Genomic DNA, 24224 nt, shown 5'->3' with positions numbered 1-24224 from the left:
CAAATATTATATTCTGAAATAATGGTTATTTCACCAGCAATTTTTGATGAAGTTAATGGCAAAGCAGAATATAAGAAAGGAATATACTAGGAAAGTGAAGAAAACATACACTTTTTCTAATTTAGACTAATACAAACAATGGATTGTATTTCCATCCATCACAATAGACAGTACAGTATTCTACTGCTCATAATAGCAGATTTGTTTGTTCCTGATTCTTTTTTCTAGTGAAAAAACCCAAGTATTGTCTGTTCTGATTACCTAAAAACAAGCTGATTGAATATCTCCTAAATTTCACCAACTTCCTCCCTCTTCAGTACTTAGAAAGGATCAGTAAAAGAGCCAAGTTATAGGCTAGTCTGACTGCAGTATGGAGCATCCCCTAATGGTCTACTTAAGGAATGCTATATAGAGTCCCCCTACTGTTAAAGTCTCAAGAGTGGAGAGATACACATGTTGCATTGTGTCCACCCATGTGCAGCTTCTACATATCCACTTAACTCTTGGGGGTGGAGGGAATCATTTCTCTATTTATACACAGTATGTATCGTATGTGGTATTTTCGGCTACATTGACCAGAAGGAGGCGCCCATGACTGGTTTTGTCCTTATTGAAAGAAACTAATGTGATTTCAATTCTCTCTAGACAGTTCAAACCCAATAGAATAACATCTGGTTACCGTATCTAAGGAATCCTAATATCAACAAAGCCAGTCATGGGAGCTTCCTTGTAGCCAATATAACTAAGGACCTTGCTATATTTTTGGGTAGACAACACAATATATTTCACTACATACTTTAAAGCCAGACATGAAATAACCTAATGCTGAATTAACAAACCACACAGATCAGAGCACAGGTAGTTAAAACTGTAAACCCGTATTTATAAAACAGGGCACGACATCCAGCACATGACTTTTTTTTCATAACCAAGGTATATGTCATAATACCATATTGTAATATATAATGGGCATTTAATATCTATACTTATAAGCTTTTTGCTTCTTTTCCTTTGCCTTCTCTTCACTTAATTTTAAACCCTTCTCAACTGTATTTCATCTCTCAAACTGGATGCTAAAATGTAATTTAACCAGGTCTTCGAAGCAAGCCATAATTGGCCAACCTTGCACAATTTGCTAAACTATTTACTAAACCTTATAAAGCATAACAGCTTTAGTTCACCTAGTATTCTTCGGGAGGAGGAGTTGACTTTATCTCAGTGTTAATTCCTGACTATAGCCTGAACTAATCCCTTTCTTTCTAATCCCCTTCACTGCGTCAAGGGGACGCAGTGGCTCAGTGGCTAAGACGCTGAGCTTCTCGATCAGAAAGTCGGCAGTTCGGCGGTTCAAATTCCTAGCACCTCATAACGGAGTGAGCTCCCGTTACTTGTCCAAGTTTCTGCCAACCTAGCAGTTCAAAAGCATGTAAAAATGCAAGTAGAAAAATAGGGACCGCCTTGGTGGGAAAGTAACAGCGTTCTGTGCACCTTCGGCGTTTAGTCATGCCAGCCACATGACCACGGAATTGTAATCGGACAGCGCTGGCTCTTCGGCTTAGAAACGGAGATGAGCACCACACCCTAGAGTCGGGAACAACTAGCACGTATGTGCGAGGGGAACCTTAACATTTACCTTGATCCTTTCTTGGCAAGATTTGAGAAACGGTTTGCCACTGCCTGCTTCCTAGAGCTGACACAGAGAGACTGACCCAAGGTCAGATGGCTGACTTTGTGCCCAAAGCAGGATTAGAAGTTAAGGTTTAGCCTAGTCTGGCACTTTGAACTACTTCACCAATTTTTTGGTCTCTTTCACATACTAGAGACTAAACCAAAGCCAAGCAAACTGTCTCATATGGCTTATTCACACATGAACTCATCCTGCATCTTCCTAAGTCGTACAAGAGCAAAACAAAAATGTAGATATCAGTTCCAGAAGTAAGTAAGAAGCAAATGTTAATTTGCTTGAAAGACACTACTATAACGGCTTTTCATTGCCTTCTTTTCACTCCAACTAGTTTAGCTAAACTAGTTGATATGTATCTGGAAAAACATCATGGCTTAAGCTAAGGAGGTTATCATCTTGTCATTAGGAAGAAGGGTTAGGGTTTTAACAATATTACCATTTCTGAATTCTTCCCAAGAAAACTACAAAGACTTGCCCAGGCAGTAGCCAAGAATCAACAATGACTTAAAGACACGGACACACAGACATATGGGTATTGTAAAAGCGTAATTAGTTTGTAAGTCTGATCAGACTTCCACTTTTCGTTACCATTATATGCCAGCCTCCCTCCAAAACCACAGACCAGTTTCAGCTTTCCCACCACCCTGACTTAGCTGAGAAAAGTGAATATTTAAATTCTTTTATCTGCTATATTTTTAACTACTTAGCTATTAGCTTACAACATTCCTGCTTACAAGCGCTTGTAATTGCTATTGTTAAATAAACAATAATTTATTGCACTCCATAGGCTATAAGCATAGTGGCGCTTATGTCTGAGTTATACCATAAAAAAGGCTACCATGATCTAAAGCCCTAGCAATCTGCATGATCAGAATTAATTTCCAAATGAATATACTTGCTGGAAAGAAATATACACCTGGTTCAGTTCCAAGCTGGGAGAAAGACACTTGAAACATGGAGGCTGATTGAAAAGATGGTTTAATGATGAAGCAGAACCACTGTTTATTGTTCTGGCGCAGCTGACAAAATGGAGTTGAGAGTGGGGGGAGGATTATACCTTCTTTGGGCTTTGTATTTGAGCTTCATGTTCCTGTGCAAGAACATGTCCTTTAATATTCTATTGGCTATTATCAGATTCCTACGGGGTCATGTAGGGGTCATAGCTGGCTCTATAGGCAAAAGAGGAAATGCAAATCTTAGGTGTTTATTTGAGCTAATCTGGTCAACCTCTGGTTTATTGTTTATCTGAGCTCCAGGTTTCTTTGAAGTTTGGACTGCAATGAAGGGGCTTGTGTTCTGAAAGGGTGTTGGGCAATTCCTATTGTGGCTAATTGGCTTTCGTCCTGTGTTGGATCTTGGGTGAGGGGCTGCTTCTAGTCATATCACTCTGCTGTCAAACTTTGCTGCAAGCAGTTTCAAAATATCCTGTCTTGAATGGATTTCTGCCTGCAGTGTTTGCTTTGCTTATGAATAGAGCTATCTATATAGTTGACTTCTTTCAATAAGCTCTTTATCTCTTAAGTGCTGACATCTGCTATGGGCTATTAAGAAAAGTAGGGGCTGTTTTCTGCCTCTAAAACATGTTTCTCCATTTCTCCCTTTGGAGAAATATAGTAATCTGCCTTTTTAATATTCTTCAAAATATTTCATTCTTCTAGTGGGGGCTTCCCACATATTCAAGCTGATTGTAAATACTTTTTCACCTCTTTCTTCTGCTGGTAGAAAGACAGGCTGCAGAGCAAGCACTCACAGCTTTAGAAATAGCTCTAGGTTTTGCTTTCATTTCACAGTCAGCAGAGCAAGTTAACTTTCATTTCTCCTTCTCTATTAAGTTCTCCTCCCATTTCCTAATGACTTTTCTCATTCAGTTCTGTTTAGTTTCTTTATGTCAGAGTTAACTATTCCCAGAGTTCTGCTGGTTATAATCTAATATCCCTGCAGTTTACCAAGACTTACTGCAGTTTTATTGAATCTAATAGTTTTCACTTCTGGCACCCTAGTTTTTTGACGTCTAATTCTGAAATGTTCTTCCAATTGGTTTACTCACATTTTTCCTGAGCAAACAGTGCTCAGTGGGGGATGAATTTTAATTCACAGCTTGATTTATTTCTCATTGATATTTGCATATATTTTATTGCTGCTTCAGTCTGTTATTATTTTGACAAAATTGCAATTTTTTTTGACAAAAAAGCACCACGACATTTTCTGTAGACCAGAGTGCATGAGATTACAATGCAAAACGGGTAGACCAGTATCAAGCCAATGGATGTGGCCAGGTTTTTCATTTTGGTTTCTTCCTTACAGGAAGAATTACTGGAGAATATGCAGTATTGTCTATTTGGGGCTTATGTGACAGTTTTTGTATGTTTCTCGTCAAGCAAAAGTGCTGCCAATTTTCAACACTCCTACTCAAAGGAATTTAGGAAATTTCAGAAAAGAGGCTTGGAGGCACATGCCACCTCAGGCCGTTGGCTGTCATTTGTGCTCTAATTAGCTGATTCTTGGGGAAACTTAGAACTAGATCACATCTTTCACTCCCAGCCTTCTGGTAACAATTTGATTTTGTGACCTATAATAAATGACAACAATACAGTCTAAGAGCTACACAGCAGTAATGTAGAGCAGCAGTGAGTTTTCAGCTAAATACACATCACAGATTGGGATAAAAATAGGATGATGCCCATGAAAGCTAATGTCATAGTATTTTGAGTCATTTAGATCAGGACTATCAAACTTCCGGGCCATGGGCCAGATGCATCATGTGCTGGCCATGCCCACACCGTTTAGCAAAGGGGGAAAAAGTCCTGATACGTCACATGACGATGCCGTGATGCAAGTTTGACACCCCTGCTTTAGATCAATCCTCCTCAACTTCACCATGTATACTTCAACTACCAGAATTCTCCAGCCATCGTGCTGGCTGGGGAATTCTGGGTTGGAAGTTTATAGTTAAAGTTGATAAAATTTGAGAAACACTGTTTTAGATGAATAATTTATTTAGCTAAGAACCAAATGGCATTTTGCAATTATTCCACCCCTCATATCAATGATTTTTTATGGGGTGGGATGGGTGATGGTTAAAGCATGTGTATTGTAAGATTTAAGCTGGATGTATATAGCACCTGTTTGACTAGTTTATAATTCAGTGTGATGGTGAACCCAGCTTGCATAATTAAATCATGGTTAATTTAACTATTAGCATGTGTCTGTATGCTATTAATGACTAGTTTCAGACAACACACTGGGCCAGATTATTTGCTTGTTTATGTTTAGCGTATTGTGAATTTAACCGTTATTAGCTTAGCACATTATGAAACCACAGCAAGCCCTGAAGAGATATTACATGTGGGAAGCATAATTAACAAATGAAAAGGAACAATCTTTTTGTTCTCTGATGCAGTAACTTTCTAGGAATAATGCTGCCTAAACAATTTAGGGAATTATTATCGCACTGATCTGCATGGCAGCAGCAGGAAAATGCTTCTCTAACCTAGATACTCAAATTAGAAATGGTTTCAGTATATTGTCTAAATTAGATATTGTGGGATGATGAATGCTAACCAAATTTGGGGGTGGTTTTTGTGCTACCCTAGGGTTTGGGGGTATATCTTTGCAGAATTCTAGCTGTTCCATGTAAACATGGCTATTACCATGCTTAAACTGATTAGTGGTTTGTATAATCAGCTAACCCATGATTAATTGAAACATGACTGATTGAATTAACCCAACTTAGATTAATACAAGTTTTTAAACCATAACTGTATATTGAGAAAATTTACACATGTTGAGGTACAAAACTACATTTTGGTAAATGAGCTGTAAATCCAGCCATATTCTACTAGTCACTGTATTATAGAGTATGTGCTTACTAACGCGTTTAAGATTTGCCCAGTGTTGCTGTATCAGTGAGATGGGTAACATAGAAATTTAATAAAAATATGCATTTGCAATGAAGAATTTATGGCATATATGTATTTCTTGTAAATCCACGATTTTATGAACCATTTTTTACGGTGATAGAAAACGAAACTCGGTTATAGTATTAAGTTTATCCATCCAGAGATTCAAAATTACAAGAGTATTGAAATAGCATAGAATCCATATTCAAGAGTGTTATTTCTCAGACTAACTTCCTAGGAATATTGTTATGTGGAAGAATGGGAGAAGCAATGGCTTTATACGCTACCTTGAGACTTTGGAGGAAAAATATGATATAAATTCAATAAATCGACTGAGTCACTGGGTTAAGCTCCCAGTAAATAGGAATAGCATCGCAGCCTCCATAATACACCGCTGAAATACGAAACTTATTTCTCTAATCATAAGATGGATACAAATATAGGCTGCACACATTACCCACAGCCGATTACGAAAAGGAGACGATTAGACCGTAGAGCACTTTGCTGGACCTCGGCGGGACGCTCCCCGCCAAGGCTGTGAGACCTCCCGAGGGATCTCAGAACTACGCGTAGTGACGCCATTGGCGAACTCGCCCCCGATTGGCTGTCGCGGAATGTTCCACTTCGATTTCGTCTTCTCTTTGCCTTGTTCGCCGATTTTTCTCTTCCCCCCTCCCTACTCCGTTGAACTCTCCCGGTTCCTTCCCCGCCCCTCCTCCTCCCTTCACACTTTTTTCTTCGCTGGGGTTCAAAAAGAGAATTATCGTAAAGCGACAAGGGGTGACTTGCGCAATCCGGGCCGTTCTCCCTTTCGCTCGCTAACCCCGCCCGCCAGGTCTTCACGCGCTGCTTCAGCGGCTGACAGGAACAGCGGCCGCCATTGTCGTCATTGCCTCCTTTCCAGCCAGCGCCGTTGCAAAGCCCCCCCACCACTCCCGCCGCCCTTCCTCAGCTCGAATCAGGGTTTCCTCTCTGAAGGGCGGCGGGAGGGGAAGGAGATGAACGGCGGCGGCGGCGGCGGCTCTTGACTACCAACACGGCGGCGGCTGCGGCGCTGAGCCCGCCCAATTCACGCCCTTTCCCGTCCCCCTCCGTCTCGAGGATGCTGAAGATGAAGCTGCCGGCGAAGCAGCAGCCGCAGCAACGGCAAACGATGAGCCGTAAAAGGGCGGAGGAAGAAGACGCGGGAGCGGCCGCCGGAATCCCACTGAGGCCCCACGGCAGCTGCGGGGGCGGAGGCCTAACTAATCACCCGCCTCGCAGTGAAGCTGGATCCGGGGCGATGGTGGCTCCGGGCTCCGGCGGCTCTTCGGCGGGTCTCCGCTGCCTTTGCGGCTGCTCGGCCGGTGGGGCCCGCGAAGCCGTCTACGAATGGTTCGGCCTGGCTTTGGGCTCGGCTCAGCGGCTGGAGTTCGCCGTCGGGCTGCTCGACTTGCTCAACCCGCTGGAGTTGCGTTTCCTCGGCTCGTGCCTGGAGGAGCTGGCCCGAAAGGACTACCATTGCTTGAGGGACTCGGAGGCCAAAGCTAACGGGGCCGGGGGCGCCGCTTCTGGAACCGCCGACGCTGCCCCGGCGGGAAGCAATTCCGCGGCAGCCGGGGGCAGCCGAGAGCAGCAGCAGCCGCCGCCAACGCAGCTGCTGACGGCGCCGCCACCCCCGGCTTCTCCTCCCGGGGCTGCGACCGCCGGCTCCCCCCCTCCGTCGACTCCTCTCCTGGCGTTGGGCGGCAGCGACTTCCGCGACCCTGCGGTCCGCTCCAAGCTCATCGTCTATTTGGCCCTCTTGGGATCCGAGAACCGCGAGGCTGCCAGCCGCCTGCATCGCCTGCTGCCCCATGTGGATGCCATCTTGCAGAGCTGTCGGTCGCTTGGGCCCTTGCGCCCGGGAAGAAAACGAGGGGAAGAGGAAGAGGAGGCGGCGGCCGCCTTAGCCGGACCGGAGGCGGCGACGGCGGAGGGTCTGGGGCTGGTGGCTCAAGAGGAGCTTTTGCTCCTTTTCACCATGGCTTCTCTGCACCCTGCCTTCTCTTTCCATCAGAGAGTCACGTTCAGAGAGCACTTGGAGCGGTTGCGGAGAGCCCTCTGCCGGGATGAAGACGACGTGGAGGCCTTCCCTTGCCGTGGGTCACGGGTAAGGGGTATCCCTTCCGACATTCGCACCGCTCTGCAGCCCTTCTCTTGTCTATGGAGATTCTCAGTCATCCAGGGCATGGTTGCCCCAAAGGTGCTTTTTTTCAAGAGGCAACTGGACTTTCTGCTTTTTCTGTGAAGACGTTTCGCTTTTCATCCAAGAAGCTTCTTCAACTCTCCTGAAGGCCATCCAATAAGCTTCTTGGATGAGAAGCAAAACGTTTTCAAAGAAAAACCAGAAAGTCCAGTTGCCTCTTGAAAAAAGCACCTTTGGGACAGCCCTTCTCTTGTTTAATCCATACTCTTTTTCAGAAAGCATCTTTGTGCTGCTTCTACCTGCTGTAATAAAGGCACAAACACACTTTTACTCTGATAACACAGTTTCCATCTTCCTCATCCAGCAAGGTTAATAGCAACGCTATCTGAGGAATTGTAATACGTCATATGCAGAGGAAGCTTGTTTGGGGAAGGCCAGTTGAGTAGTATTGTCAACTAAAGGCTGTTTCTCATCCTTTTCTAAAAACTCCTGTGGTTTTGATTTTACCTGTTTGTAAAGTAATGCACAAACAGGATTAGGTTACTGTAATTAATAACATAATCCATTGGTAGGTAAAAGGTGGTTTGGTGAGCTCTTTCCCCATGACCTACTAACTTAAATCTGGAGGTGTCTCAGCACCTGTATTGAGGGGACAGAAAATTAATAATGCCATCTTTTGCACTTCCTATCACAATAAACGTAGAGCCCAACTTCACTTGGTTATTTGGGGTGGTTGTGAGCATGTCCCTTCACCACTTGGTCCTTGGCTGCTAATTTTCAGTGCCATTTGCCTTTTGCATGACCTTGTCAAGCCTCTTCCAAATGTACCAAATAGTAATCTTTTACAAATCCTGCCAGACCTGATAATAGATCCTTGGGCTACTAAAGATTGGAGTTATGAAAACAGAAATAGGGGGAGGGGCTTTAATTGTTGATTCTTCTGTCTTTTGGAAATGTTTTTATATAATTTTATTAAAATTATAATTATAAAACTAATACTTCTTGTGTAAAAAAAAAAAAGTGCAGAAAAAAATGTAAAAAAATATATGAAGAAATGACTTCCCCCCTTCATCACAAGTTTAAACAATTTTAGTAACTTATACTTTCTTTTAACATAAATAATTTCTTATTCCCATATCTTACCTTATAAAGAAATCCTTAACATTTCATCATTTCAGTCCTGATCAGCAGAAATGCATTAAGGGTTACCAGAGATAACATATCAATTTTAACTTTGGTCACCTTTATATTCCTTTCACTTTGAACAATCTTGATCTTTAGTTCCTTCAAATAATCATCTAGCACTTGATTTCTTTTCATTTTTTTCTTTGACCCTTCTCACAAAATTTGAATATAGGAAAATTGCCTAGGTTACTCTCTTGGTTTGTTGTTTGTATATTCTTTTTAATTATTAAGACATTAGCCAGCTTCTTTTGTATGTCCAATGTATCTTTTTCCATATCATTCTTACAACCTGCTATTTTTAAATCCACTTTCAGAGAATCTCTGGCTTGTCAGATATAACTTGCTCCTCTTTTATAACATCCTTTAATCAGTCTATGTTCAGAAGCACACACTCTTAAAATTAATTTCTGAGTTCATTGTTCAAAAAAACATCCTTCAGTATGTCCAGTTTTAAATATTTTGCTTTGTTCTACATTAACCAAATTACAGTGTTTTTGTCCTTTAGTTTCTTCTGGATCCCTCTAGAGGAGGGCTGTCAAACTCCCGGCCCATGGGCCAGATGCCTCACGCACTGGCCACGTCCATGCCCGGTTTAGCGAAGGGGAAAAAAGTCCTGATACATTACGTGACACCACAATGAGTTTGACACCCCTACTCTAGAGCATCTTAACTTTGTGGAATGCAAGTAGGGAGTGAAAAATACCTGAAACTTTAAGATTGCAGTACATTTTTGAGTTAATGCATTTTGATTTTCTGTATTTCTAAAAGTGATGACATTTATATGTAACACTGTAATTTTTCTTTCCTTCAATTTAGAACTTCTCCCATAACTGCATGCCAACAAGTGAGAGCAGTTTACTTGAACCAAGGGCAGCAGTTCATGATAAACTTATGGTGGCCACTCACAGACCACAACAAGAAGGTATTTCAATATATTTATATCTTGAAAAGCTTGACTTCTAGGAAAATCATTTATCATTTTATATTATTACAAACTAGCTGCGATAAGTATTCAATTAATGTCTGGTAAACTTGTAGTTTCCTCCAATTTTTGTACCTGATTAAATGAGTGAGAACATTCAATAATAACTATTGACCATTAAGCATTTCATTAAGCCTTTTGGAGGCCAGAAGTAGAAGCATAATTTATATACTTTGTATTTGTTTGCATTGTTGAATCTACGTTAACTATTTCAGGGACAAGACCTATTTAGTAACAGAGTTCTATGCTATATCCAGTCTTACATGAGAAGTCTTTCATTTCACATGCTCAGATTTGTTTCAGACACTTGGACTGCTCAAAGCAATCACAGAATGGATAATAATGAGGGGGAAGACCTTCAGTGCAGTTACACAGTTGCTTATAATCCATAATTAAGGATAATTATGGATTGTAATTATAATTAAGGTATTTATTATAAAACAAAGTGTAGAAACAAACTGATATCCCATTGATCTCTTGAAATTCTATTAAAATTTAAATTTCCAGTAATAGTGACATGATGGCCAAATAAATGACAAAGTTCTATTAAATTTTAAACAGTACTGTGAATTACTGATTTGTGTTTTCTTTATTTTCAGCTGTACACATTCAGAAAATAATGCTGAAAGGAATACCTAGGAAAAGATCTGATAAACATTTGGAGTATACTTTCAAAGTAAGTTATCTATCTGAAGGTCATATCTATGTAATTTAAAATTACATGAGATCTAAAAAATTGACTCATGCATGCATTAGTCATAATGGTAAATCTTAATTTAGCACCATGATTAAAAAGGACCCTGTTAAAATGCTGGACTTTCATCTCCACTTTTTTTCCCCACATAGCTGGGAAAAAGGAATAAAACAAATTTATCTGTCCCAGAATAATGACATTAAATACGAATAATGGGTAAAATTTGTGAATGAAACAAAGACATTTATCTGTGTTTTAGGTTTATAAGGGTTCAAAAGTTGGTTTGTTCTTGTAATCTGGCTCAAAGCCAGATTAGTGATCTTGAACCAGTCAATTTTCTCTCAGCCCTAGGAGGGGAGCAATGGCAAACCACTTCTGAAAAACCACTTGCCCAAAAAACTGCATTGACTTGCTCAGGCAGTGTTCAAGAATAGGACATGATGGAATGAAGTAAAAAAGAAATGGATAAGCTGTGGAATTTTTACATGTAGCAATGATCACTAGTTTAGATAATTCTAAAGGGAGATTAAATAAACTCATGGGGATCTTAAATGTTGCTAACTACCCTGGAAGTATGGTCCAAGATTAACAATAACCTCTGAAATTAGCATAGCTGCTTGAGATCAGCAGCAGAAAAAGGCTATCCATAGTTGTGAACTTCTTATATCAGATTGGTCACTTTGTGTTAAGACTGCCGGACTAATCAGGCTATTGATTGGAACCAGTAGAGGGTTTCTTAATTTTTCTTGGTTTTTGTTTCTAAAATCTGTCTTAGTTACTTAGTGTTTGAGTATGAAATGCAGGTAGTCCTCAATTTACAACCGTTCATTTAATGAACATTTGAAGTTACAACAGCACTGAAAAATGTGACACATGACCGTTTTTAACATTTACTACTGTTGCATCATCCCTGTGGTCACATGATCAAAATTTGGATGCTTGGCAACTGGCATGTATTTATGACTATTGCAGTATTCTGGGCTATGTGATCACCTTTTGTGACCTTCTGACAAGCAAAGTCAATGGGGAAGCCAGATTTACTTACTGTGTTACTAACATAATAAACTGCAGTGATTCACTTAACAATTATGGCAAGAATATCATAAAATGGGCAAAATCAATAATTGTTTTGCTTAGCAATGGAAATTTTGGGCTCAATTGTGCTCATAAGTTGAGGACTATCTGTATCTTAGTTTTATAGAAACAGAACTCTTAAGGTTTTTTTCTTTTTCATTCAGGTAACCTGGTCTGATCATTCTTCATCCTGTGTAAAAAAAACACACCAGGAACTACAAGAATTTCTCTTAAAGGTAAATATTCAAAGGCTTATGTAATAAAGCTAAAAGGCATGATGTTTTACTTCAAATTACAGTGGTAGATTGGTTTTGATATGCAGAGTTGGTACGTTAATCTGTCAAACATTCATATATTCAATTACTAGATGAATATATACAGATATTATTTCTTATGAAATATTAACTATGTTATAATTGTTTAGGAAGCAATAAATTGTTTCTAGTGATACAAATATTGTTCTAGTTGCAGAAAAACCTTTCTTCAACGTGTGCAAGATTCAAATCAAATATTTTGATTCCACTTTGAACAAGTTTATGCATATCACTTTATAATTTCATGTGATTCTGTGCTTGTGCTGATTTTGCTGATTTTTTTTAAAGAAATAACCTATCAGGGAATGTTGGGGTAGTTGCAAAAAGTTATGAGTTGAATGTGCACTATTGAGACCAATTGAAAACACAAAGAGAAGGTACACTTCTGCTCATCCAATTTACTTTTGATGAATATGAAAATATAAATAGAGCCAAGTACCATCATAGTTCAGCATTTTGTTACTCACATTGCTGACCATATTATTCTGGAACCAAAATGCCCGTTTTCTGCCATTATTCTCTTACAATTAGTGTTTGAAGACATCTACCCCAAATATAGATATAATACGAAGTTTTCAAAATTAATTGTCTCTGATAAACCTGTGTTCCACGAATTTGTTCATCATTTATTTAAGCCATGCAACAGAGGTCATCCACATGTCAGGGTTCCAAGTAACACCCCCAACAAAATAAGACTCCAAGGCTAGAAATTCCTCAAAGTTCCATTTGGTACATATCATATTGGCACATCTGGGAAAACCCGAATCTGAAAGTTTCCAGGTTTTCCCCACTCAAAGTCAAAAGACCTTTCTCCCTGCACCCACATGTCCATCACAGGGTGCGATCAATGCACCATCCCAACTGGAGATGCCTCCCAATCATGCCACTCCAGGTGCAGGCTGGATGTCCTTGACTCTCAAAGAAAGAATGTTATTATGGCTAAATATCCCTGCAACTCCATGCAACCCCCTTTCCCAATTTTCCACAGCACTAAGTGTGGCAGCCCTGAAGATCCAAGAAAAAGATGGCGTCTAGGGCTGACAGGCTGCTCCCCCTCAACCAATGATCGCGTCCTGCAACAAGAGGAACATAGGGGGTTAATTCCATATTCCCTAACCATCTCTTCCCCCCCACCCACCCCAGGGGGACCCTTTGGCTTATCAGGAAATTTATCATGGAATTGCTTCACTAATCTCTCTGCATTTACATCCCAGCTTTTAACCCAAGTAGCTTCAGACAAAGGGTACCCTTTCCAATGAATATTGGATAAATATTGTAATTGACCTCTATACAGTCTAGGGTCTAGGATTCTCTTAAGTTCATAGTGAGTCTCCCCTTGCACCACTATAGGCTTGGGCGCCAGTTGGCCCTGTGGTCTCAGTCTTGACCCGACTCACCCCCATCTGCTGTTCTCAAAGCATCATCCCAGTCATCAACTCTTGGGGTGGGGCGGCTCCCGCAGCTTCACCCCACAGAAAGGAATCCAGTTGAATGGCTTGCCAGGACGCCGGCTCTTTGGGCCGGGCGCCCTGTCGGCGTTCCGCTTTGGTAGCCTCCGCTGCCTTCATTACAGATTTAGAAGGGGAGTAGAGGGTCTCTACGTGGACTATTGAACCAGTCTTGGTGGTTCCCTCTGTGATCGCCATTCTCTCATCCATCTTCCCTGAGTCTTCACGCCGTCCGGTGTCAGGTTGGCGCTCAGGACTCAGACCCCGGACAGCACCCCAGAGGTTGGGGAGCTGGTTGAAGTTTTAAGGCAGATTCGGGTTAATGTCAGGATTCCAAATAACACCCCCAACGAAAGAAGACTCCAAGGCTAGAAGTTCCTCAAAGTTCCATTTTATTAGAGATGTCATATTGGCACATCTGGGAAAACCCGAATCTGAAAGTTTCCAGGTTTTCCCCACCCAAAAGAAAGTCAAAGACCTTTCTTCCTGCATCCACATGTCCATCACATGGTCCAATCAATGCACAATTCCAACTAGGGATGCCACTCCCAGTCACACCACTCCAGGTGCAGGCTGGATGTCCTTAACTCTCAAAGAAAGAATGTTATTATGGCTAGATATCCCTGCAACTCTATGCAATCCCCCCTCCCAATTTCCCACAGCACTAAGTGTGGCAGCCCTGAAGATCCAAAGAAAAAGATGGCCCCCAGGGCTGACACATGTACTGTGGGAATTAACTCCATAGATTAGTTAAGTGCTTAATCTTCCATTCAGTTTTTACTATCATCCCTAAATTTGCCAGCTCATGTTTATCTATACTTCAAGATGGTTTATGAACAAGTTAAAAAGCACTGGTCCCAGCACAGAGTCCTACTTTTTATTTCCCTCCATTAAGAAAACTATTTAACTTCTCTTTATTTTTCACTTTTAAAAAAGTTAGTGATCTATAATATATTTGAGTTCTCTTGTTCCATGACTGCTAATTTAATTGAGCATCTTTGAAGAACAATTTTGTCCAATATGTGTTTTTTTAAGATACATTATTAACAGTTCCACATGCCTCTTAGTGCTCTCAAATCTATAGCATAAGGCTAGTGAGGCAGGATTTACTTGATCAGAATTCATGTTGATTTACCTTAATTCTTGTTTTATATGTTGGTATTTGTATGTATTTTAATTAGGTTACCATATGTACTAATCTTCCTGGAATAGATACTAAGATTACTGGCCCTATAATTTTCCCAGATCCTCTTTGAATCCCTTTGAATTGGCTACATTCCAATACTTTTGCTGCTTGAGCCCAGTTTGAGGGCCAAGTAATTAATTTTTATTAGGAAGTCAGCATTTTTGAGTTATTTAATTCTTGGATGGGATTCTATCAGGATCTGATGGTTTGTTATTTGTATTCTCTCAAGATGACTTAGAATTCAGATAACTATATTACCATAGTTTACTTTTGTTCTCCTTGCTTCTAAAAGTCAATATAAGCTTAGGTATCTATCCAATTTCTTTCATACTAAAGATGGATAGAAATAATTCATTCAGTTTCCCTGCAGGCTTCATACTGTCTTTGAGTATTCCTTTTACTCTGTCATCTAATGGCACAACCACTTCTTTTATTGGTTTTCCATTTATATATTTTGAATACTCTATATACTCTAATCATCTACCAAGAAGAAAATCATACCTCTATCGATACCATCAGGACAAGCTTCTATATAAAAATGAACAAGCACCACACTCACAGGCATTGATGATGTTATCTAGTTGGGTAATGAAATGTCTGCAAGTGAACAACCAAGCTCAGGGGGCATCAAGAACTCTACATCAAATATATATTTCAAAATTCTTAGTGATTCCCTTAAGATTTGTTGTATGCTGCTCAGATTCTCTCTGAGAACCTGTCATCTTAACATATCTTCTGACAAATCAGAATGTATGTTTTACTCCTTTTCGGTTTTTCATTGGGGCAGGCTTTTCATTTCTTCATATTAAGACTTCTTAACTGTTAAAAGTTTCCTGAACCCTGCTATAAAGTCACTTCAGCTTCTAACTGGAGCTTCAATTATTGCATTTTGATAAAATCCTGATGTATTATTTATTTCATTTATTTAATTGATATCCCACTTTTATTATTATGTTTTATGAACAACTTAAGGCAACAAGCATATCTAATAGTCTGTCTTTATATTTTATGCACATCAATAACCCTTTGAGGCGAGTTGGGCTCAGAGAGAATGACTGACCCAAAGTTACTTGGTGGCTCTCATGGTTAAGGTGGGATTAGATCTCACAATCTCCTTGTTTCGATCTTGATGCCTTAACCACTAGATCAAAGGGCTCTCTGGTCCCTTTGACTTTTCCTTTCAATCTTTTTATTTCACCAGTCCCCCTTTTAAAACATTTCCTCTTTTGTAGCAAACTGTTATACTTGCTGCAATTTTTCTACTTCCATGTATTTTGAATGTCGTAGCATTGCGTTTATTGTTTCCTGTTGGTTCTTCAAAACTTGCATCTTGCACCAGATGATGCTCACAGTTTGGGATTAAGTCTAGTTTAATTTTCAGACTGTCCATTCCAAGAAACAGTCATTTAAAGTTTCTGAAGATATGGTTTCTTTGTCATGGCTTGAAGATGAATATACACGCTCTAAGTGAAGATAATTGAAGTTTCCTATTATTACAACTTTTCCTTTGCATTCCTTCTCATTTCCTTGCACCATTTTAGGAACGTTCTTGACATTTTGATTAGGTGGACAGTAATATATCCCTAGATTTATCCCAAAGGTGCTTTTTCAAGAGGCAACTGGACTTTATGTTTGTTTGTCTTTTAAGACGTTTGGCTTCTCAGCTAAGAAGCTTCTTGGATGAGGAATGAAATGCCTTCAAAGAAAAAACCAGAAAGTCTAGTTGCCTCTTGAAAAAGCACCTTTGGGAGAATCATGACCTGGATGACTGAGAATCTCCATAGACATCCCTAGATTTATTTTCCTTTTGACTACATGTTGCCACTGGTGATTCTGTGAAAGTATCCAGCTTTTCAATATTTCATACATTCATATTGTAAAGAACAATATCACCACCTATGTCTTTCCATGTATGTATTTTTTATTAAGTTGGATTCAGGAATGACTGGATTCTACTCTGTTCCACCTAGTTTCTGTTTACCCATTATATCTATGTTTTTGTTTACAATCAGATATAATTTCTTCTTCATGGCTCAGAGACTTGCAGCACTAGAATAGAAACATCTATATTATATTCAAATGTTTTTGGCATTTGATTTAGCTTGTCCTAGAATGTTTCTCCATGCTTAACAAAAAACTACATTCCTATTGCTGGCTCGAGCAGTTCACCCACACAAATTCAAAAGCTTTGCCTATCTAGCTGACCCTGTATGTGAAATAAATAGGACTTTTGAGAATACTGTTTGGCAGCCCTGGAATTCAACCTGCTACCTAGCAGCCTAGATTTGGCTTCCAGAAGTGACCAATTTTTCAATGGTAGAATACCAAAATGGAGTATGTCTTCTATTTACAGTCTAGCAACTTACCTGGGCAGTGCATGACATTCACTCTATTTGCATCAGTCTAGTAAATTATCAAGTGATTTACATACCTGTCACAAATACATTTATCTATTTTTCTAATGACTGAATTATCTACAAGCAAAAGTTCTCTATCTTTCTAGAGAAGGTTCCCTGGTACAAGATACAGGTTTATTATCCAAAAATTGTATTCCTCCTATAAAACGTATCTCTCTCATCCTCACAATTACATCCTTCTCCCCAAGACTCTTGTTAGAAGAGTAGCTTAGTAGAAAGGAGGATGTCATCTTGAAAGTGAATCAAAGGTGTTGACTTGAAGGTGTTGTTTACAATCTCTGTGGCACTTGTGAACATTTCCAGTAAGAAAAGTTGTGAACAGGAATGGGCTTGTTTTATGGGAGTCAACAGCGCATTGCATGATGGATAAAGACATGCTTTTGCCCCAAAGGCAGATAATAAATTTGACATGTGCCCTAGCACACGAGTGCACGATCTCTCTCTCTCTCTACACACACACACACACACACACACACACCCCTTTATAACATATTTTAAAGCGCTTGGATACTGGCTTCCTAACATAATTCACCTTGTTATTTGGATATCTGGAGATTGAGTGTCAATATGCTTTGCCTTGCAAAACTCCATCTTTACCCTTTTGTTCCTTACTCTCATCATAACTTATAATTGTATCTCCTGTTTCTAAAGATTTCTGTCTGGGTGGGTTTCATCTTTCATTAAATAAAGATTCCATATCCGATTGTAGAAAATAAAGTTCAGTTGACTATTCTACTAGAACTGGATACTCTGCATATGGTGAGGGCCTTTTCACCTTCGACATGCTATATTACTCGGTGTACTGATCCATTTAAATAAAAATAAGTCAAAAATAAATCAAAGCGTTGATCTGTGAATTTCTGGAATGAAGAAAGGAGTTCTAATAGGGTCAGTTAAATGTAACAATCATCTATCCATTTACCTATGATAAATGTTATTTTTTCTACAATAATTAATAATGTGCCTTTCATCAGCTTCCAAAGGATCTTTCTTCTGAATCATTTGACAAGACTATTTTAGCGGCATTAAATCAGGGATTACAGAAACAAGAAGAAAGGAGGCATTCAGAGTTAGAGCCTATGATAAGGTAAAACTTTTGAGCAATGAATATAGTTATTTTTACTGTAAATTTATCTTGAATTCATCACTTCCTTTATTATGTATGTTGTTCAGTTAGAGATCTGAGAAATCAATGTTTTATATAGTCATGTTTAGTTCATTTACCTCAGGGTAAAGCAATCTACATTTTTCTCAATTCTGCCAGGTCCAACCAATGTGTCTTAATTACCAGGGGTTGCTGTATACTTAACATTCAGTGGGTATCAAGATATCTATTCCTGATCCAGCTAAATACTGCTAACTGTGTTGAACATACAAATGTTTAAATGTTGACCATATTTTGTACCATTAAGCTATAATCCTTCTCCCTACTTTGCTATAGGCCCTAAGCATTTTATAAAAGTCTCTATACAAAATCTGCAAAATTCCCATTTGTGTGAGGCTTTGTCTTTAAAATAATATGCTTATATATAGTATCATTTCTGTCCCTGTGTATGTAGAATGTGTGTTGGATGCAATATTTGAATTATACATATGTAGGCATGGATATTATGAAAAAAACATGAGTCTAAATGGCTTAAGTCCTTTAACATCTAGATATCTGCTATGTCTTTTGGCTCATACTATAAGATTTTGTTCACATGGTTTCTGTAACATTTTATTATACAGATGTACTTAGAATTTTGTGAACCCTTTTGATTTTTTGTATTTCTGCAAAAAATATGATGTAAAACATATGTTTTCCACAGAAGTCCTAAAACTACATAAAGAGAATCAGTTAAACACATGAGTCAAAAGCATTATACTTGTACATTTGTTTATTGAGGAAAATGATCCAAAAGACATACTTGTTTATGGCAAAAGGATGTGAACCTCTGAGATTATCAGTGCATTTGAATGGGAAATTAGAGCCAGGTGTTTCCAACAATGGAATGATAATCAGGGGTGACTAGAAAGTCCTGCCTTATTTAAAGAACAGAATTCTGGGTATTTGCCATTAAAATCAGATCTTCGTGATACAGGCCTATCGGTCTGTCATGGCTTGAATAAAACAGAGCTGTGAGGACCTCTCAGAAACAGTTAATGCTTACTAGACTGGAAAAGACTACAGAACTATTTCCAAAGAATTTGGACTCCCATCTGTTCACTGCATGCAGATTATATCTAAATGGAGGCAATTCAACAACATTGTTACTCTCTCTCCAGCAGTAACAAAGCTCAAACCAAGAGTAAGGGTTGCAATCCTCTGGGAGATTTCAGAGAACCCCAGGGCAGGGTTTAAGGACCTAAGTACCTCTCTTGCACTGATAAATGTCAGCGTTCATGGGCATGCCATCAGGAGAATGCTGGACAACAATTATTTGCATGGCAGGGTTGGACGAATAAAGCCAATATTCTCCAAAAAGAACACTGCTGCCCATCTACAGTTGATGAAAAAACATGTGGAGAAGTCAGAAGACTATTGGAAGAATGTTCTGTGGAGAATGATACTAAAATAGAACTTATTGGCTTGAATGAAAAGTGCAGTGTTTGATAAAAGGCAAATTCTGCCTTCCAGCATGAGAACTTTAGCTATGAAACACCATAACAATATCCTAAATTGGGCCTGCTTTGCTGCCCTTGGATCAGGACAGCTTGCCATCATTGATGGAACTATGGATTCTGATTGTACCAGCAAATTCTATGGGATAATGTTAGAGTATCTGCCTGTGGATTGAAGCTCAAGAAAAAGTTGATCATGCAGCAAGACTAGAGCCCAAAACATACAATTTATACAACCAAAAAATGGTTAAAGCAGAAGAAAGTTAATATTTTGAAATAGCCAAATTAAGTCCTGACCCTTAATCTATATTATAGAAATGTTGTGGATGGTCCTGAAGTGGGCAGAACGTGCAAGGAGCCCACCAGCATCCTCGAGTTGAAGCTGTTTTGCAAGGAGGAATAGGTTAAAATTATTTCAAGCCGACATGCAGGACTGATCAACTGTTATTGGAAACATTCAGTTGCAGTTTTTGCTGACCACAAGGGGAAGGGGGGAATATCACTTTCTGAAAGTAAAGGTTCACATACTTTTACCATACACAAATATGTTTGGATTATTTTTCTCAATAAATAAACAAACAAATATATTTTGACTTGTTTATTGAATTTGTTTGAGTTCTAGGACTTACGTGGAGAACAGATAATGTTTTAGGTCATATTTATGCAGAAATACTGAAAATTCAAAAAGATTCACAAACTTTTAAACATCCATGACTTTGACCATAATAAAATCTCCTTTCCTTTATTTCCTTCCTGTTTATGTAAATCTGTTTATTTGCAATGGAGAGGTTTGATGCACAGTGGCATTTCTCTATGTTAAATATTAGTCTTAAATATATTCCTTTGTACATTTGATTTTTCTAATATGTTTTAGGCAACTTTTTGCAAATACTTCCCCAGCTTTTCTCCAGAATCAGAGAGTAAACAACTTCTTTCAGACTCTGTCTTCAGAAGATTTACATTCTCATAGTAAGAAACTCTGATTTTTGTATTCTGTTATGAATTTGTATACAAGTTTCCTATTTAGAAGCATATTTGATCTTTATGCCAGTTAAAATTATAGAATTTGAATGCTATCTCAAGTTCTTGATCAGTTCATTTTTATTAGGTGTTCTTGGTATATTTGCTTTCAGGATAGTTGTTAATGGGTGGCCTCTTTTAATTGTATGTATTGTAACTTGGTGCATGCAACCAATTTTTTTCACCTTCTGCAACCCTCTGGACTCAAAGCATCCTACTAGCATCACATTTCTGTTGAGTGCAGCATTTAGATTATACATATGTATGCATAAGAAACAAAGACAAATGTTGGGTTATAGCAGAGAAGGTGATTGTATTACCTGAAATGACAAGAGATCTGCAATGAAGAGGAGTGAAAGAGAATGATTGAACAAACTACCTCCTATTTGCACAGCCATAAAATACAACCCTATTTATTTATATTCTTGCATTCATGCATTCGTTCATTTACCACCCATCTTGCCTCAAGGCGATTCTGGGTGGCTTAACGTTAAAAGCCAATAAAACCATGAACAAGAAATATTTCTAATAGTAAAATTACAATTAAAAAGATGGGGAGGAAGTGAACAGGATGCTCAGAGGGGAGGTGAACTCCTGATACACCCTGTTGGGGCCCTAAGCCAACTGGCAGAGCCAGGCCTTCAAGCCTTACAGAAAGTCAGAAGGATGGAAGCGAATCTTTCTTCAGGGAGCAAGATGTTCCAAAGGGCAGGCACCATGGCAGAAAAGTCTTTTCTCCTGGGCCCCATCGGCCAAGATTTCTTGACCAATGGGGCCTCCAGCATGCCCCTTCTAAGGCTGGAATGGGTGGGGTGAGCCAATCCCATTGGGGAAAGAAAAAACCCTTCCTTTTTATGACCCTGTAATCCCTTAATTCGGGGTAGAGTCAGGGTGACTGGATGGAGCTGAGCATTTACTGGCTGGATGCTCTTTCTGATGCCACACAGAGTTCGCAACAGATATTTTTTCCTTGCGCCCCAGCAGAGAAACATCTGCAGCTACCTAGGATTGAACCCTCAACCTTATGAGTAGGAGACATGCGTCTTCACCACTATGCCATCTGGGGTGAGACAGTTCCTCAGGTAGCCTAGATCCATGCCATGCAGTGCTTTAAAGGTGATAACCAACAGCTTGAATTGAATACAGAAGCAAACTGGCAACTGGTGCAGCTCACGGAACAACAGTGTAACATGGGCCCTCTAGGGGCCCCAAGAACTTCCCGCACCACCACATTCTACCACTTGCAGCTTCCAAATGCTCTTCAAGGGTAGCCCCAAGTAGAGGACATTGCAGTAGTCTAAACATGAGATGACTAGGGCTTGAGGGCCTAAGTGGAGGGCCTCCCAATCTAGGAAAGGGTGAAACTGGCACATAACATAGAGTTGTGCAAAAGCTCTTGTAACTTCGACTGCCACCTGCTCTTCTGGGTCTATCTAAGGTAGTGCAACCCCACCCAGAACTAAAAGTCCTGGATCTTGAAGCTCCATGCACCAAAAAGCCATTCTGTCTTGCTGAAGCCAGTTACCCTCTATCCGGACCCCCATGACTTTGCTTGTCAGAAAGTTGTAAAAGGGGATCACATGACCCCGGGACACTGACTATCACAAATGTGAGTCATTTGCCAAGCATCTGAATTTTGTTGACTTGACCATGGGGATGCTACAACGGTTGTAAGTGTGAAAAATGGTCATAGGTCACTTTTTTCAGTGTTGTAATTTTGAACAGTCACTAAACGAACTGTTGTAAGTCGATCACTACCTGTATAGATAAGATGCAGGTAATTTACTGAATCGTGTGAATTATTTTTCCTAAATTGTATGCACTGTTGACTTCAGCTCCAAACTATGAAGGCATTCAAATTGTGTGTATATCAGCTTGAATGAAAATTAAGTGAATTATTAAATGAGAATATATGAAATGAACACTAACATAATGCTTATAAGTAGTCTTTGACTTATGACCACTCATTTAGTGACCGTTTGAAGTTACAATACAACTTCAACAGAAGGAAAGTGACACATGATTTGTCCTCACACTTATGACCATTGCAGTGTTCCTATGGTCACATGGTTGCAGTCTAGGCACTTGGCAATCAGCTTACACTTACAACAATTCATGTGATCACCGATTTGTGACCTTTACAGCTGACCTTCAGCAAGCAAACTGAATAGGGAAGGTCACAAACCATACTCATGTGATGTTGTGCTTTAACAACCACAGCAAAAACATAAAAGGGTCCAATTGTGCAATGCCTCACTTAATGACCACCCCAGTTAATGACCAATTTTCCAGTCCCAATTGTGATCATAAATCAAGGATTACTTATATATAAAAAATACCTCAATTCTTAATGGATGCTAATTTATTAGGAAAGCTACATTCTGTGGTAGCATATAATATCTGATTTCAAAATGATAAGCAGGGTCAGCCCTATAAATACTTAAGTGGAATACCAGGAAGAAATAGTAGCGCTGTAAGCTTGCCTAGAAATTTGAAAAAGATTCAGAAGAAGATAATGCCAAACCACTTCTGTAGACAAGAAAACTAGATGAACATGCCCATGATGTTGGCAGATATTTGATAAAGACTTTTTTTTTTATTAGGAAAAATTCCAAAATTGCTTATTAATTACAAATATACTGCTCAAAAAAATAAAGGGAACACAAGCAGAAGACATCTAAGATCTGAATGAATGAAATAGCCTTATTAAATACTTTGTTCTTTACATACAGTAGTTTATACACTGCTCAAACAATTAAAGGGAACACAAAACTACTGTGTGTAACGAACAAAGTATTTAATAAGGCTATTTCATTCATTCAGATCTCCAATGTCTTCTGCTTGTGTTCCCTTTATTTTTTTGAGCAGTGTACATTAAAGTACACATTTTTTTCATTGTAGCCTTCTAGTATATATATTTCATTTGGCGTGCCTATAGATGCTGTTTAGAAGTATTATAAATACTGTCTTCCTGTGAGCATTGCATTGAGTATTGCTAATAGCAAGCATTGATTTCTGCTGACGGCAGCTGTTAGAATTCACTTGTTCTAACTTCAAATGTTCAGATTTTTGTATATCTAGTTTATTGTTCTACTTAAGCTTTTAAAATAATTATATTTTATTGTTTAATGGCTGTTACTCTTCAGATAACTACCAGTCTTCCCTGAAGACATCTAAAATGCCAGAACATTTCAAGGAGGATAGCTCAGAAGCCTCAAGCCAGGAAGAAGGTTTGTTCCAAGATTAAATGAATGAAAATCTTGGAAATCTTTCTGAGTTGTATTTTGTGGTTTCTCAGTAATATATCTTTCCTTTGAGAGGTGTAATAAATGATGCTAGTATAAGATAGTTTCAGATTTTCTTCTCTTTTTTTATTCACCTTTTATCACCTGCTTCCGATTTCTATTGCTCGCTACTATTTTTTTTCTGTTGTTTTCATAGAGTTTTTTACACCAAAGGGGAATAGTGTGATAAATATAAATGTATGTTTTAAGTAGAAGATGCTCAAGTCTAAAAATGTTTAGAAAGTAAAAACCAAAACATTACATAGTTC

The 24224-nt window shown here is 39.1% G+C and overlaps 1 protein-coding gene across 1 annotated transcript in view; it reads left to right on the top strand.

Annotated features, from left to right (window-relative positions):
- Nucleotides 1-6515: 6515 nt before the first annotated feature.
- The window catches only part of ZCCHC2 (zinc finger CCHC-type containing 2), a 30724-nt gene continuing 13015 nt past the window's right edge, over nt 6516-24224 (top strand). The window contains exons 1-7 of the mRNA XM_070940758.1: nt 6516-7714; nt 9752-9857; nt 10517-10593; nt 11850-11921; nt 18025-18137; nt 20526-20620; nt 23818-23901. Of these exons, the coding sequence (XP_070796859.1) occupies nt 6686-7714; nt 9752-9857; nt 10517-10593; nt 11850-11921; nt 18025-18137; nt 20526-20620; nt 23818-23901 (1576 nt within the window). The 5' untranslated portion in view covers nt 6516-6685. The remainder of the gene's footprint in view (nt 7715-9751; nt 9858-10516; nt 10594-11849; nt 11922-18024; nt 18138-20525; nt 20621-23817; nt 23902-24224) is intronic.

Source organism: Pituophis catenifer, unplaced genomic scaffold (assembly GCF_029215685.1).
Source record: "Pituophis catenifer annectens isolate HBS135680 unplaced genomic scaffold, rPitCat1.0.hap2 SCAF_3, whole genome shotgun sequence".
Classification (NCBI taxonomy): domain Eukaryota; kingdom Metazoa; phylum Chordata; class Lepidosauria; order Squamata; family Colubridae; genus Pituophis; species Pituophis catenifer.
The sequence above is the reverse complement of the archived record's forward strand: the minus strand, read 5'-3'. Positions and strand labels throughout refer to the sequence as shown.